The 15,897-nt window shown below is 38.2% G+C and overlaps 1 protein-coding gene across 3 annotated transcripts in view; it reads right to left on the bottom strand.

The window, feature by feature from the left end:
* tpp2 (tripeptidyl peptidase 2) overlaps positions 1–11,644 on the bottom strand; it is a 32,904-nt gene extending 21,260 nt beyond the window's left edge. Inside the window, exons 1-12 of one of the 3 annotated variants that reach the window (XM_081361989.1) lie at positions 11,383–11,644; positions 9,696–9,824; positions 9,130–9,225; positions 8,811–8,915; positions 7,574–7,698; positions 7,289–7,452; positions 6,091–6,245; positions 3,942–4,018; positions 3,152–3,279; positions 2,277–2,525; positions 945–1,060; positions 262–433 (exon numbers count right to left, since the gene is read on the bottom strand). In XM_081361989.1, coding sequence (XP_081218115.1) covers positions 262–433; positions 945–1,060; positions 2,277–2,525; positions 3,152–3,279; positions 3,942–4,018; positions 6,091–6,245; positions 7,289–7,452; positions 7,574–7,698; positions 8,811–8,915; positions 9,130–9,225; positions 9,696–9,824; positions 11,383–11,547 — 1,681 coding nt within the window. In that variant the 5' untranslated portion in view covers positions 11,548–11,644. The remainder of the gene's footprint in view (positions 1–261; positions 434–944; positions 1,061–2,276; positions 2,526–3,151; positions 3,280–3,941; positions 4,019–6,090; positions 6,246–7,288; positions 7,453–7,573; positions 7,699–8,810; positions 8,916–9,129; positions 9,226–9,695; positions 9,825–11,382) is intronic. The other 2 variants (XM_081361988.1, XM_081361990.1) reach the window with 2 other exon arrangements.
* Positions 11,645–15,897: the final 4,253 nt, after the last annotated feature.

Below are 15,897 nucleotides of genomic sequence, written 5' to 3'. Positions count from 1 at the left end.
AAAGCGACTTACAAAGCAGTGAAACTAACAATAGGACAACAATATGCAAGTGCTGTGACTCCTCCCAGTTTAGTCTCACGCAGTACATGTACTTTTTATTTATTTTTATAAATAGATATAGAATAGAAGAGAAAGTGTTAGTATTAATGGATCATAATAAGGCATAACGAGAGATTTAAAACCAAAGTAGGTGTTTTCAGCACAATGCAACGGCTGAGATGAGCTGGAACACATCCAGCTCCTCTGTGAAGTGTAGTGTACCTGAGTTCTCCGGGAACATGGGCTCGATGCCGACGGCGTGATCGGACGGGCCGGTGACGTGGGCCGGTTCCCTGAGGTAGATTCCTCTCTGAGACCCTACGGTCACGCTGAAGCCCAGGCCGCTGGTGGGCAGAGACACGTGTTGCATGAGGTAGTCGAACGCACGCTCCACCTGCGCATCACATGAGTTCAGTTCAGTTCCTTTATGGTCCACAAACTCTTTCTGTTCAAACGGTTACCGTCAGGTTTTTATCCGATAGCTGTACAAGCTCTAAATGCCACATAACATAAATGCTCATTATTATTATTTTTTTTTGCACTGTTTACATTTACATTCTGTACCATTTGTTTACATTAGTTTATATTTTTGGAAAGTGTGCGTGTGTGTGTGTGTGTGTGTGTGTGTGTGTGTGTGGTGTGTGTGTGTGTGTGGTGTGTGGTGTGTGTGTGTGTGTGGTGTGTGTGTGTGTGTGTGTGTGTGTGTGTGTGTGTGTGTGGTGTGTGTGTGTGTGCACTTTTCAAATGAGAGACTAAATTTCGTTGTATAGACAATTCCACCCTAGACAATTTCTGCTTTGCTTTAACAGTCAGAACTTCATATGTAAAGATATAATACTCTGGACAAGATTGTTATGAACACAGTCATGATGCGTGAAGACGAGCACGTCCTGTGGTCTCAGTACCTGAATGATGCCGTGACCCTGTGCAAACACTTCGATATCATCCACTTTAAGAGCCGTGTTCTCCAGAGCTCGCCGCACCGCCGGCACTGTGGGACGCACGCCGTTCTGCTTCAAACCTGGCAAACACACACACACACACACACACACACATAAGTATTTACAGTACAAGTTCATGAGCTAGGCCTGTGCAATATGCATAATATTGCAACTATTGTTTACATTATGCATTTGGCAGACGCTTTTATCCAAAGCGACTTACATTGCATTTCAAGGTCCACATTTACATTCTTATCAGTTCTTGCTTTAAATCGAGCCTGGATAGTTTATAAGCCATTCAGACCAAATGAGGTGTTTTCAGCACAGTGCAAGGGTTAAGCTCAAACTCTGAGTTCTAGCACATTCAGTTCCTCTGTGAAGAGTAGTGTGTGCCTGAGTCACACAGGTCATATTCTGTTCACACTGTAATATAGCCGATGTCAATGAGCTTGCGACTCAAGGTTTACCGGGGCATTTTCTCCCTTTAGTTTGTCTTACATTACATTTAAATATGAAGTAAAAAAAAAAAGTGTCCAGTCTTTTGATTTCTTAAAACAGTTCAATAAACAAGTTAACATTTTGAGTTGCATTCTAAACAAAACTATTGTCAGGTTAGTTCTCTTCCGCTTTATTTTGACAACAAACATTTCCAAATGAACTTTTCTACGCCTTAGAGCGGAACAGTGGAGCTTCGCCTCTTAAACAAATGAGTTTAATGAATGATTCAATGACTCACTCATTCGTTTTTATATATATACATATATATGCGTGTGTGTGTGTGTGTGTGTGTGTTGCACTTCATCTTTCTAAAATCATTTCAGAATTAAATATTCATTAAAAAAAATCTCATAGCATTATTTATGCAGTTGCAAATGCAGTGTAAATTAAGAAAATATTGTCTGATTGTTATTTTCAGAATGTTTTCGTCAGTATCGCACGCCCCTCAGTCAATATCATTACACCGATTTTCATTTATGTAGAACATGATGCGAATGTGTACTTGAAATAAAACTGAACTGAAATTAGTACAAATTATTGCTGCAACTAAAACTTTAGTTGCTAAAAAAAATTATGAAATAAAATATAAAAAATGGTAATACAAGAAAATGCAGTGTATATATATATATATATTGCATTTTTATATAAAATAATATAAAATTAAATATGAAAAATGTAAAATGTACAAATAATAGTACATTTAAAAGTGCTAAACCACAAAAAGGTCAAATTTAACTGAAATATTAAGATATTAAAGTAAAATGAAAGCATGAAATGTGATGAGATGTAAAGCGGCACCTGAGAGCACGAGGGCGATTCCCCCGCAGGCGTTGGGCGAGGACATGGAGGTGCCGTTCATGAGCTGTGTGCCGCGGAGCGTCCAGTTGGGAACGGAGGCGATGGCTCCGCCGGGAGCGCTAATGCTAACGCCCAGAGCGCCGTCAGTGCTGGGCCCGCGCGACGACCACGTGTACTGGTTCGGGGGGAGCTTCTCTCTCAGCGAGTATTCGGCCACCATCATGTCCGGCGTCACGTAAGCGCCCACACCTGCACATCAGGGTCATCAGGTCAGAGCTGATTACACATCATCATCATCATTGACATTACATGTCAGCAGCAATGCTGTCGTCAAGTAGGGTGGGGAATAAAAATTCTGGAATCGGATACTTGTTATAAAATTAAAATTTCAATTCCTCTTATCGATTCCTTTGTGAGCATTTCAATATGACTGTAAACCATTCAAACATGAGACGACTCGTGTGCTGTGTTCAGTGCTGCGCACACACACACACACACACACACACACACACACACGTGTATCAGTATATCGGATCCGTGCAGCTCTTAAAGTGACAGCACTAATATTCCTGCGGTCTCTATAATAACACTGATCAAACAACAGAAGACAGAGTAAATTCACTGGTTCTAGACTGAATAACTTTTGTAACTATATTTGTAATGTAGATTTTATTGCTAAAGTGCAGTGTTATTTTACATTTGATTACAGTAAAACTTAAAACACTGTTTATTTCAATCGTATCTTTGTTCACTTGTAGCTTTTGTTGCGATTACTAATTCTTTATTTGTTCTTTTTTAATTAAGTTAAATAAAAAACGTTGTCTAGTTATATTAAACACAAAGAAGTGATATGTATTGTGAAAACACGTCCGTACCGATCACACTGCTGGTGGTTCCTCCGGGACAGCCCACGGTGGACAAACACGGGCCGTTATTCCCCGCGCTCGACACGAACAGAACGTTGTACTTCTGCACCGCCTCCGTGATGACCTCACAGATTCTCCTGAGGAACAAGCAGAGTCGAGGAGACGATCAGAGCTTCTCATGCTGGGGCCACACCAACACATGTTTACAATCTTAGAAGATTTTCAAAATGTGAGAGACCACAAACATGAGGACAAACAATCCTAGATTTAACAGTTTTGCTCCTATAGTGTGTGTTGTGCCGCGCGATGTGAAGACGACAACACACCACACACACGGACAGATTTACAACCAGAGTCCCGACTGTGAAAACGGGAAATCTCGCCACATCTCTCGAGACTTCAGGATAAACAGGAACGCACTCGGACACGTCTAACCGGCATGCATCTCGCGCTGATCACCGGTGATCGAACAAGCCTATTGCTATGATAGTGATTGGAAAGCTTTTGACAGAATTGCCACAAATGGACAATCTGATCCTCCATGTCTGATGTTCACGTGTGCGGTTGCCAGATCTCAAGAGTTTAATCAGAGCTTTTGAAAAATCACACGTTCATATCCATCCTGATAAGATAATCTGTGGAACCATCAACATAATCGGGACTTCATTTAGGATCGTCAGAAGGGGAGAGATCGGATATCTTGTGGTGTGGCCGCAGCGTTAGGAGCAACTAGTTGCTCGAAGGATCCGACGACTAGCTGTGTGTGTGTGTGTGTGTGTCTGTGTGATCAGAAGCTCACCCTGAGTTTGGCCAGTGCGTCGCCTCGCCGTAGCTGTAGTTCACAAGATCACACTTGTAGTTTACGACCTCAATCATCTGCAAAAATAAACAAATATATATAACACAAACAATAAAGCAACCGCGATACATTTATAAACGTGTGAAAGTGATCAAGAGTCTGTATTTGCAGGATATTTTCTCCTGTCCTTCATCTCGCCGTGTTTTAGTGAGTTTTAGTGAATCGTATTATCAACATTTCTCTTTAAAATAAAGGACACACTTGTTTTGATATTTTGCATCTAATGAATGACATTCAGACATATTTAATGTGTCTATTATATCTTTGAGTTTAAAGAAATATGTATTTTATTCATTTTAATCAAATGATATTAATGAAATGTATCCATTTATTATTTATTTTAATCAAATTTCATGTATTTGTTTTAATCAAATTATTTAGTTATTTACTTGGTCCAATCTCTCTCTCTATATATATATTATATATATATATAGATATATAGACTTTTTTCTTATTTTTATTTAAATCAATAATTACTTATTTAGTTCTATCAAATTTATTTATTTAATAATTTATTTAATCAATTAACTTTACTCTATAAATGTATTATTTTATTTATTTATTTAAAATTGTAATTATTTATTTGAATTGTTTACTTTACTCAAATTTATTTAGTTAAAACTTATTTTTATTTGCTTCTCTTTATATTTTTTTCTCTAAACATGTCCATGAAACCCAGTTTGAGACAGTTCTTAATGTAATATAATACTAACTTTATATATGATAAAAAAAAGTAAACTTGAAATATTGAGATAAAACAAGTCAGACGAAGTGCTAAACTACTAAAACTCAAATAAAATAGAAATATACTAAAATAATGACTCAAGACTAAAAAGGAAAAGATAAAAAAATGGAAAATATACAAATAAAAGCTCACTAAAAATACTATACCAGCATGTAAATAACACTGAAGCAGAGATGGGAAGTAACGATGTACAAATACTTCATTACTGTACTCAAGCAGATTTTGCAGATATTTTTACTTTACTATGTATTTTTGTGCCGACTTCTTACTTTTACTCCTTACATTTTTAACACGAATATCGGTACTTTCCACTCCTTACATTTTACAAAATTGGCTTGTTACTTTAGTTTAAAATAATTTCAGTGGAGTTACCGTTATTATTTTTTACGTCATCAATACCGAATTCAGTCTAATTGGATGGGAATATACGTTGCACTCGACACAGCACAAGATTCGGCAGCATTCATTCGCTGCAAATCCATCCAGATACACACACACACACGTTTTTTCACTCACTCACTGTCCTACACACAATTACACTATGACACGTTACACTACACAGAAGGTGTGTATACCCTAGTTGCTCAAGTTCTTGAAGGGATTCAGGGCAAATCCATGCACATCTGCAGGCCTGAGGGCATTCATCACTTGCCATTGTTATGGTCTATTTGCATATCAATAAAGATTTTTTTAATACAATGCACATTGAATTTGTCATTTCTCCAACTTTTATAGCACTTCAATTGTAAAAATGATGAGCCTGACATATTTATCATGTTCAAAGATATACTAGCTGTCAGCTCATTTCCTGTACGCTGCTGCCATCTAGTGGTTGTTCGCTGTACCTCTAAAAGTATGGGGAACTTCTTCATTAATGTCTGTTTAGCAATTCATATATTTTCTCTCCAGAAGCCATATTTGAGCACACACACACATACATGTAGATTCCTTTAAATGTTTAGGGGAAGATTAAAAAAGAGGAACTGGCTGTGTGAATACTGGAGTCTCTGTCACAGATTTAGATGATTTAGGCCTATTAAAAAAAAAAAAAAAAAAATGTAGGCGACGTTTTTCCATTTCCACTTCAGTTTGTCAGCTGGCACTGAGTGACATTAGATGGTCCAGGCTTTGCAAAGGCTACTTTTACTTTTATAGTAAATTTCCAAGCCTGTACTTTGTTACATTTACTTGATTAAAGAAGTTAAATCAGTATTTTTAAACACAAGTATCTGTACTTCTACTTGAGTACGGGAAGTGAGTACTTTAGCCATCACTAAAGTAACCCTGCTTCATTAGTTCTCGATGACGTCACTCGTGATGTGATGATTGACAGGTGTCTCTTACAGCTCGTATGAGGCCGGTGCCGGTCTCCATAGTGCTGAGGCGTGTGTCTCCGATCTTCAGCGCCAGGATCTGGGCTCCGGGGGCCACGCCGTTGCGCTCCGGCTCCTCGGGGAAGTGTCCCGCCGCGATGCTGGCCACGTGTGTCCCGTGAGCTCCTGCACACACACACACACACACACACACACACACACACACACAGGCATCAGTGTGCAGACTCTCAATCATCACTTACACATGCTTTCCATGAAGGACTGATGATCTTTTCTAGAAGATACTGTAGTGGAAAACAGCATTAACACAGCATAGGACGCACAGACATCTGGGGTCTCGTTTATAGATCTGTGCGTAGGGTCTTTACTCAAAGTGTTTGTGCGCCCCGAAAGACAAAAATTAGAATATAAAAAATGTTGTAACTTCTCAGTAATGATTTCATGTAATTTAAGTGCTTAGTTAATGAGAGTGACATATTTAATCTAAATGAGTATATCAGATGTAAAACAGAGTTTAAATCATTATTTTATGTATTTAAACTTATTGAGAACATGCACTGTATTTATGATTAGGACTCATAATGAATATTAAAGTGGTTTTTCCTTCATCAGCCGTCAGATCAACATCATTGTTGATTCTCCCATCAAGTTTGTTTTTATTAGTGCTGGGCAACGATTAATCACATCCAAGATAAACGTTTGTGTTTACATAATCAATGTGTGTGTACTGTGTATAATTATTCTGTGTATATATAAATACACACACATGCATGTATATATTTAAGAAATATTTGCATGTACACACACACACATACATATATATATATATATATATATATATATATATATATATATATATATATATATATATATATATATATATAATTTTTTTTATAATTATACACAGTACACACACACACATTATGTAAACACAAACGTTTATTTTGGATGTGATTAATCGTTGCACAGCACTAGTTATTATAAATCACAACGTATGTGTATCATGAATTAGTGAAGTCTATTTATTATGTATATATGGTGTGTATGAATATTTTGTGTAATTTGTTTTATGAATCAGGTTTTGGCGAAATGCTGAATATAGAGTCCATTACAAATTCCCCAATCAGGGACAATAAAGTATGTTTGATTTGACGTGTGTGACGCGGCGTCCGGGTTATGAACGAGGCGTCTCCTGTCATCAGTCTCACCTCCGCTAGTGACGATACACAGCGTGTTTCCCTCGTCGTAGATGTTCAGCGAGTAGTTGAGCATCTCTGCGGTTCCCAGCGTGGCGTACTCCTGTTTCTCTCGGTACGAGCTCAGGACGGTGCAGGACGACAGCTCTCCGGTCTCAGACGTGTCCACCACAGCCCTGACACACACACACACACACACACACACGTCAAGTCACCTTCATTTATACAGCGCTTTAACAATACAGAGTGTTTCACAGCAGCTTTACAATTTAGTTGTTTAGTTGTGTGTGTTCTGACCTCCATGTGACGCCGTCGTGCCACGACACGCAGTCGTAAACCGGCCCTGGGTCGCTGTACTTCTTCTCCAGGGTTCCCAACAGCTCCACGTGACACTGTAGCTCCTCCCTCTGCAGTTTCTCCAGCTGAACACACACACACACACACACACATTGACACTTTTTATTTTTTTTATGGAATATTGCAGTTTATTGTAATGATTTATCCATGAACATCATTCAGAATCAGTTCCTCTTCAGCATCTCTTCTCTTCTCTGATGACGAGGGCGGGGCTATAACCTGTCACTCACATGACATCAGCCAATAGCAAACCACAACCATCCAATCAATTCCCCACAGACACAATCAAGCCCCGCCCACATTTGTTCTTGTTCCAGAAGCGCTTCGCTCGGATATACGACACAATAGAGGAGAAAAGACCAGTGAAAGTGAAATAACTTCACTTTCATGCCAGTACATCCTTCCCTCGGGTCATTTTGAAAAAAATAAAAAATAATGTGTGAGTGTTAATCAGAGGAGTCCAAGAAGACCCCAGGACTTTTGTCGCACTTGAACCACGAATACACAAAAAAAAAGTAATGGATTCGAGGAGTTTTGTGTGGTTGAATTTTAAAGAAGTTACAAATCCTTCTCTCACGGGTCAATCTGACCCTCTTAGGAATGCTTTAGTACACATAGAAAAACCTAAAAATGCTCAAAAAAAAAAAAAAAAAAAAAAAAAAAAGCTAAAACTTTACCAAAAAAGCGTCTACATGTGTATCTGAATGCACACTGAAGAGAAACTGGCTTTAGGACCCAGAGGAACAGCTCATTTACTCCATATAGAGATATAAGCCCATCTAGAGTCATCAAATATCATCTTATATTATTATTATTTCCACAAGAGGTCAAAGACACTCAATGTAAGATATTTAGAGCTGAATTAAAAGGGTTATGCGAGTTATTTTGAATTTAAGTTGAAAGAATGTGAGGAATGTGCTTAAATTACTATTTATTTATTGATCAAATCTAATAATTTAAAGGTAAATAAAAGAAAGTATAATAAAAAATTAAAAATCGCATTACAAAATAGAAAAAAATATTATCAAAATGAAATAAAATAAGCTTTCTGGACAAAAAAAACCCCTAAGTTTAATTTTAGGGCTTCGGGTCATTTTGACCCGCGAGGGAAAGAAGTGTGACAGAGTGCGAGGGAAGGATGAGGTTAAATGTCCTCCTCATGTGTGCAGAGTCTGACCTGAGAGGGGTTCGGGTGACTCTGGTCGAACTCTTCTATCCTGCGGCTGGCCTCCGCGAGAGCCGACCTGTGCGCCGGGTCCCACAGCTTCTCCTTACGCTCTTTCTGAACCGCACACACGGGAATATCATGAGTAAACACCATCAGCATCAGCACCATCATCAGCATCAGCACCATCATCAGCACCATCAGCATCAGCACCATCAGCATCATCAGCATCATCATCACCATCATGCGTTTGTTTGAGGAATTTGAATTTACTCATTGTTTTTAGTTGTGTTATTATAGAGACGGCTGTAGGAAGAGTTTTATTTATTACCTGTATTCTCTCTTTCAGAGCTTTAGGGAAAAAATCATAAGCGTTCTTTATTCCGATGTGATATTTCCCGGACGGATTCTCCCACTCATCCGGAATCTGAAGAGAAACAGGAAAACCTTTAGAGTCACTGAAACACCACATCAACACATCAAACACGTTCGACTCATATTTCACACTAATAAAAAGAAATATTCGCATTATTTTAAAACATGCTTTTTTTTTTTTTATTAGTCCATGGCACTATTTTAACCGATAGTTTTAAATAACCTTCTGAAATATTATTATTATTGTGCAATAATGGAAATGTGTTCAGTTCTGTGTTCGTGTCGACGTGCATGAGCATGCATTTATGGATATGAATATGATACCAGAGTAATTTCCACTCTGTGACAAAACAGACCAAACAAAATCCTAAATAAAGATACATTTTCTTTCTTTTGATTTTAGGGTGAAAAATGAGACCCAAACATGTTATTGATATGGTTTCAGTAACCCGAGCGTCTGAAGTGTGGCGGATATGAATATGAGACGTAAGTGTGCAGAATAAGAGCGTTTGCTGGTCTCACTTTGAGCGTTCGTCCCGTTAGCCCGGTCACGGCCCCGTCCTTCAGCTCCGCCACGCTGGACATGTTCACGTCTCCGCTGCCCGTCGTGTCGATGATGTCCACGATCTTGGGTTTGCCGTCTGTGGTGATCTGACGAATCACACAAATCAGATCAGCTTACGTGAAGATGCAGAGAGAGCTCGTGGAGAACACATGATCCCTGGTGTTGCTGAATGAGCGTTACATGACAGAAACAAGACATGCACGTCACATGACTCCCTCAGTAGTGAACTACTAGAACAGCTGACAGTTGAGTGAGTGTGTGTGTGTGTGTGTGTGTGTGTGTGTGCGTGTGTGTGTAAAAACAGCTGCTGGATCCTCTTACAGGGATGCTTTAAACAGGGGGAAGAACAGCGTAGAAACGTAAAAATAAGTAAATAAAAATTAATTTGATTAATATAAAAATAAATAGAATAAATCATTTTATTAAAAAAATAATAATAAATGTATGCATTTGATTACAAAATTGATTAAAATAAATGAGTAATTAAAAAAAATAAGAGCTGTGTAAAATGTAAAAATAAAACATAAAACCTATTTTATTAATATAAAAAATTATATATAACTTTATTTAAATAAATAATAAGTATTTAAATTAAGTTAGCCTAATTTAAATAAAAACCTTTGATACACAAATAATTTAAATACATAAATAAAAATAAGAAAAGCAGTGTAAAAATTTAAATATTAAAAATAACATTAAATTAAATTGATAAATATATTTTAATATTATAACAATGTTTATTTAAATAAATAAATAATAAATTAATACATTAGATTTACATTAATTGAATAAAACATTTGATTAAAAAATACAAATAAAACAAATTAAATTAAATATTACAAATTAAATTAAATTGATAAATATATTTTAATATTATAACAATGTTTATTTAAATAAATAATAAATTAATACATTAGATTTACATTAATTGAATAAAACATTTGATTAAAAAAATACAAATAAAACAATTAAAATAATTTGATGTAAATAAAAATAATAATAGAAAATAAAATAAATAAATTAAATATATTGATTAGAATGAATGAAGTCTGAATGAATATATACTATTATTTATACATAACAATAAAACACATAGGCTAACAATACAGTACAACAGTGAGTAGAAAAAAACATAACTTTTCATATTTATAAAATCTATTTTCTCACAGTATTATTAACTGGCTGCTTATATGATGCTGATGTGTGGAGGCCTGCGCCCTATCTAGACAGCATCCTGGATCAAAGGCTAATCTGCTGTCTATGTAGGTTTGGAAACAGCCATTGTCATGTAGAATACAATGTTTCTGTGATGTCTGACATGACAAATTAATACCACATTAACTTATAATTGTATCTACCAAATCATATACCTCACAAATCCCATAATACATGTCTGTATAGTACAGCCGTGGAGCTTCTTTGTAAGTCATTGCCATTGATGAGGATGACACAGCTTGCCCTTTCAAACACGCCGATTATGTGTTTTGCGGACTTAATCAGCTTAATTGGCTTCGGATATGTTAGTGCTTCAGCGTTTAAATAATGACACGGGAGTTCCGGTACCGTCCAGTGTCTGTGGGCCCTTAAACGGGAGTAATACCCCGTGCGGCCTATTGCTGAGCCGAAGCCGCGGGCTCGATTTACCTGCATGCCCGGGGCCCCTGGGTCCACCCCAGTGTCGAGGATCGCGATGAGCACCCCTCTGCCATCATACTCCGGGAACTTAGTGAGGAACGAGGCAGCGCCGGTCTCTTTTTTCGGAAGCAGCCCATGGAACGGGAACGGATCTTCAGCGGAATGAACAGACATGACCGTGCAGAACGAGGATGAAAACACAACGCGACAGCGACCGCGACGGACCGGTATATTATCGACACAATGTGCGCGAGAACGGAGCGACTTTCTTAAAGGCGCAGTAACACACTCAATCCCAGTCACAACAAACACACTCAATTTCACAGTGGTTTATTATTACATAATAATGTCACTCGTTAATTTATAACCTTATATAGGAATATAAAAGGTACGAGCTAACGGGGAACGTTCTCAGAATGCTCTCTCAAAGTTACAAACAAACGCTCTTCCAACATAACATTACAGTAGCTCAAAACATTATTTATACATCGTCCACTGAACGTTTTCTTCCCCCTAAAACGTTTTAGTTTGACGTTCATCTAATGTTTTACTTGTTACTTTTGAATGCTCTTTGAATTGAACGTTTTCATTTTCAGAGAACATTCAAAAACAATTTTTTAAACTTAATGGGAACTATTCTTAGCACATGTTTCTGCTAGTTGTGCTGGGCACTGCTTACTATCTAGGGATGTGTATTATTGTTTCCATTATGCAACAGTAAGTGCACTGCGGGTTTGGGGAACTACAGTTGTGATGATAAATGTGTTCAACCACTAGATGGCTTTAATGTTCCGCTATGATGAGTTATTATTAGTGGCCATCGGCTAGTTCTGCATGCTATCTGCAATATATGGTGCAGTTTATACAAACAAACTGCTCAATTGCTACAACAATGCAGTCAAATTACCACAGCACTCAGTGTAAGAGAAGGGAATAAAGTGTGTGTGTGTGTGTGTGTGTGTGTGTGTGTGTGTGTGTGTGTGTGCTAATGTGAGTATGAGAATCTGGGACAGAAGTGATTATAGAAACATATTAAAGCAGCAGCGCGATGGAGGTTTTATGAATATGGATTTTACTGCTGGGTTTTTCTGCATTTAATTTGAATGTGTTTTATTGAGGATATTCCTCATTCTATCCAGAGAGATCCGCTTTATTGCTCATGCTAATCTCCATATGGATGCTGTGTCTCTCTCCCGGATCCAGTGTGAGGCGTTCCCAGCTCCGACACCAGATCCCGTACTCTATAATCTGTGTGTGTGAACAGCTATTTCAAGTTCATCTCTGTTTCTTTGGCTTGAGAGTGAAATTAAAGCACTGTTGAACATCTCCATCCGTTATACAACACACACACACACACACACACACACACACACACACACACACACACACACACACACACACACACACACACACACAAACAGTCTGGTTTTTGTGGGGACATTCCATAGACGTAATGGTTTTATACTATACAAACTGTATATTCTGTCCTCCTACACTAACCTACCCATCACACACACACACACACACACACACACACACACACACACACACACACACACACACACACACACACACAACACACACTTACCCGACCCCTAAACCTACCCGTCACACAAAACTTTCTGCAGTTTTACATTTTCAAAAAAACTCATTCTTTATGATTTATAAGCTTGTTTCCTCAATTTAGGCCCCATGAGTGTGTGTGTGCATTCAGGTGTAAGTCCCTGCCGGGATAGAAAAACATGTATACACACACGCACACACACACTCACTCACTCACTCACTCACTCACTCACTCACTCACTCTCACTCACTCACACACACACACACACACACACACACACACACACACACACACACACACACACACACACACACACACACACACACACACACACACTCACACACTCACACTCACACACACTCACACAAACTCACCCACTCTCTCTCTCACTCACTCACTCACTCACTCACTCACTCACTCACACACACACACACACACACTCACTCACTCACTCACTCACTCACTCACACACACACACACACACACACACACACACACACACACACACACACACTCACTCACTCACTCACTCACTCACTCACTCACTCACTCACACACACACACACTCACTCACTCACTCACTCACTCACTCACTCACTCACTCACTCACTCACTCACTCACTCACTCACTCACTCACTCACTCACTCACACACACACACACACACACACACACACACACACACACACACACACACACACACACAAACAAACTCACCCACTCACACTCTCTCTCTCTCTCTCTCTCTCTCGCACCCACACACCCACACACACACACTTGTGGTTTACCACAGGGCGTAGTCAGCTGTGTTTTGACTAAAATAAAGCATCAATAGACGGTTACATCGCCCCCGTCACAAGCTGCTCTCTCTCTCTCTCTGTGTGTGTGTGTGTGTGTGTGTGTGTATAAACGCACACTCCTTTCGCTTGTAACCTGTGCTGTGATATTTGCATGCGGCTGGAGCTTGTAACAATGTATTGTTTGTTTCAGAATGTTTGTATATGCGTCAAAGCATGAGGATGCTCCAGAACTCTATCAATCCAGCCATGCAAACACACTGACGTCACTGCGCTTCACCGGGTCACACACACCGGGTCACACACGGACACCTGATGGAGGCAACAACAGCCCGCTCTCAGCATCTTCCTCTTCACTGCTGACACACACTGGAAGACGAAGCATCCGGGACGAACCAGCCAAACACTCCAGTGAGCTTAAGCCAAACAATCAGGCCAGTAAAGCCCACAGGATCGAGGCCCGACAGCTCCGGATAAGACCCGCTTCAGGGTCATTAAAACATCACCCAGAACTTCATTATCCTTCAGTAAGAGGCTCAGGGACAAATCTGGCGTTTATACTGTAGCTGGAACGGACGCTTGACATGAGATCTGTTCCACTGCTAAAACTACACTCTTTCTCTTCACAACCAAGAGGAGATTTCAGTCACATCACCAAACCTGCCATGTGACTGTACTCCACCTGTGCTCTTAGTTTTATGCTTTTTATTCTTTGTTGTTTTCTTTACTTCATCGGAATGGTACGGAACTTGGTAAAGGTTTTGGCACTTGCTGTGTGAGCATGGACATGATTGGAACAGGTTAAATGGTCCTGAAAAAAGAATAAGTCACACTTGTGCTCCTCCCGCGTTGGAAATGAATGCGAGACGAAGTTCCTCTAGTGGAAGCGTGTGGCACTGCAGCCGAACACACTCTCACTGAACGCTCATTTCCTGAGAGATCAAGCTTAAAACTGGAACACAACTTGTTTTAGATTTTATAGCTTTGATTTTATTATGCTACTTTTTTAAAGTTCACTTTTTAAAACTTTTTCCACTTCAGCAATAATCTGCCAAGTGTCGTCTTTGAACAGAGATCAAACTTCAGTCTGTCGCTCTTAAAGCGTTCAAGATTTACCACAGTTTAAGCTGGAAATGCTCAAAAAGTGAATAAATGGATTATAAATACAGCGTAAATATAATTTAGTATAAATAAATCCCATAAAAATACAAAATATTACATAAGAAACATCAAACTAAAATATAGTACATTAATTTCATTGACAAAAAAGAGCACGAACCGACACATGAAGAGAGGGTTAAGTTATGAAAATGTTATTTCTGAATGTCTGAATGAAATATCAATGTGACTTTGATGGGGCAAGAGAGTTGGTTAATTTGGTACACTGAAAAAAAAAAAAATATGATCAATAAGTAATGACAACATATGTTTTTTTTACATTGCTTTTTAACAACATAAGTTTTTTTTTTATAAGTTATACAAGATTCAACTCATTTTAATGTCATTTAAGTTAAAATGACTTAAGCATCCAAGTTGATTGTACTGAAGAATTTAAGGCAGCAACTTTTATTTTTGAAAGTAAACTTACATGATATTAGGCTAAATTGGGAATGTGGTTCAGAAAACAGTGCAAAAGTGGAACAGTGTTGACAATTGTTTTGAGTGTGAAAAATTACAGACAACTGTGACTTTCAATTATAGTAAGTGTTTTCAGGATGACTAAACTTTACACGACAAGAAAACTGATTTTTATGCAGGACCAAACCTGCAGAAATTAAAAATGAATGAATGAATGAATAAATAAATAAATAAATAAATAAATAAAGGAGTCAACGACTTGATAAAATAAATATGATTTATTTTTAATCAAATGTGGTTTTGTATTATTTCCCCCCCTAATTCATTATTTTTTGCTTTTATTTTTTAATGTTTTTTTATTCTTTTAAATTTTATTTATTCATTTATTTATTTATTTATTCATTTATTTATTTATTTATTCATATATTCATTTTTAATTTCTACAGGTTTGGTCCTCCATAGATTTTGACGCGACGTTTTCGCTGAAGACGCGGTTGTAATGTGATAGTCCCCGCCCACTTCATGACGCAACAACGCTGTCGTCGAATCAGCACGCGATAAACCTTTCGAGGCCCCTCCCCCTTGC

Source organism: Scardinius erythrophthalmus, assembly GCF_964197995.2.
Source record: "Scardinius erythrophthalmus genome assembly, chromosome: 3".
NCBI classification, from domain to species: domain Eukaryota; kingdom Metazoa; phylum Chordata; class Actinopteri; order Cypriniformes; family Leuciscidae; genus Scardinius; species Scardinius erythrophthalmus.
The sequence above is the reverse complement of the archived record's forward strand: the minus strand, read 5'-3'. Positions and strand labels throughout refer to the sequence as shown.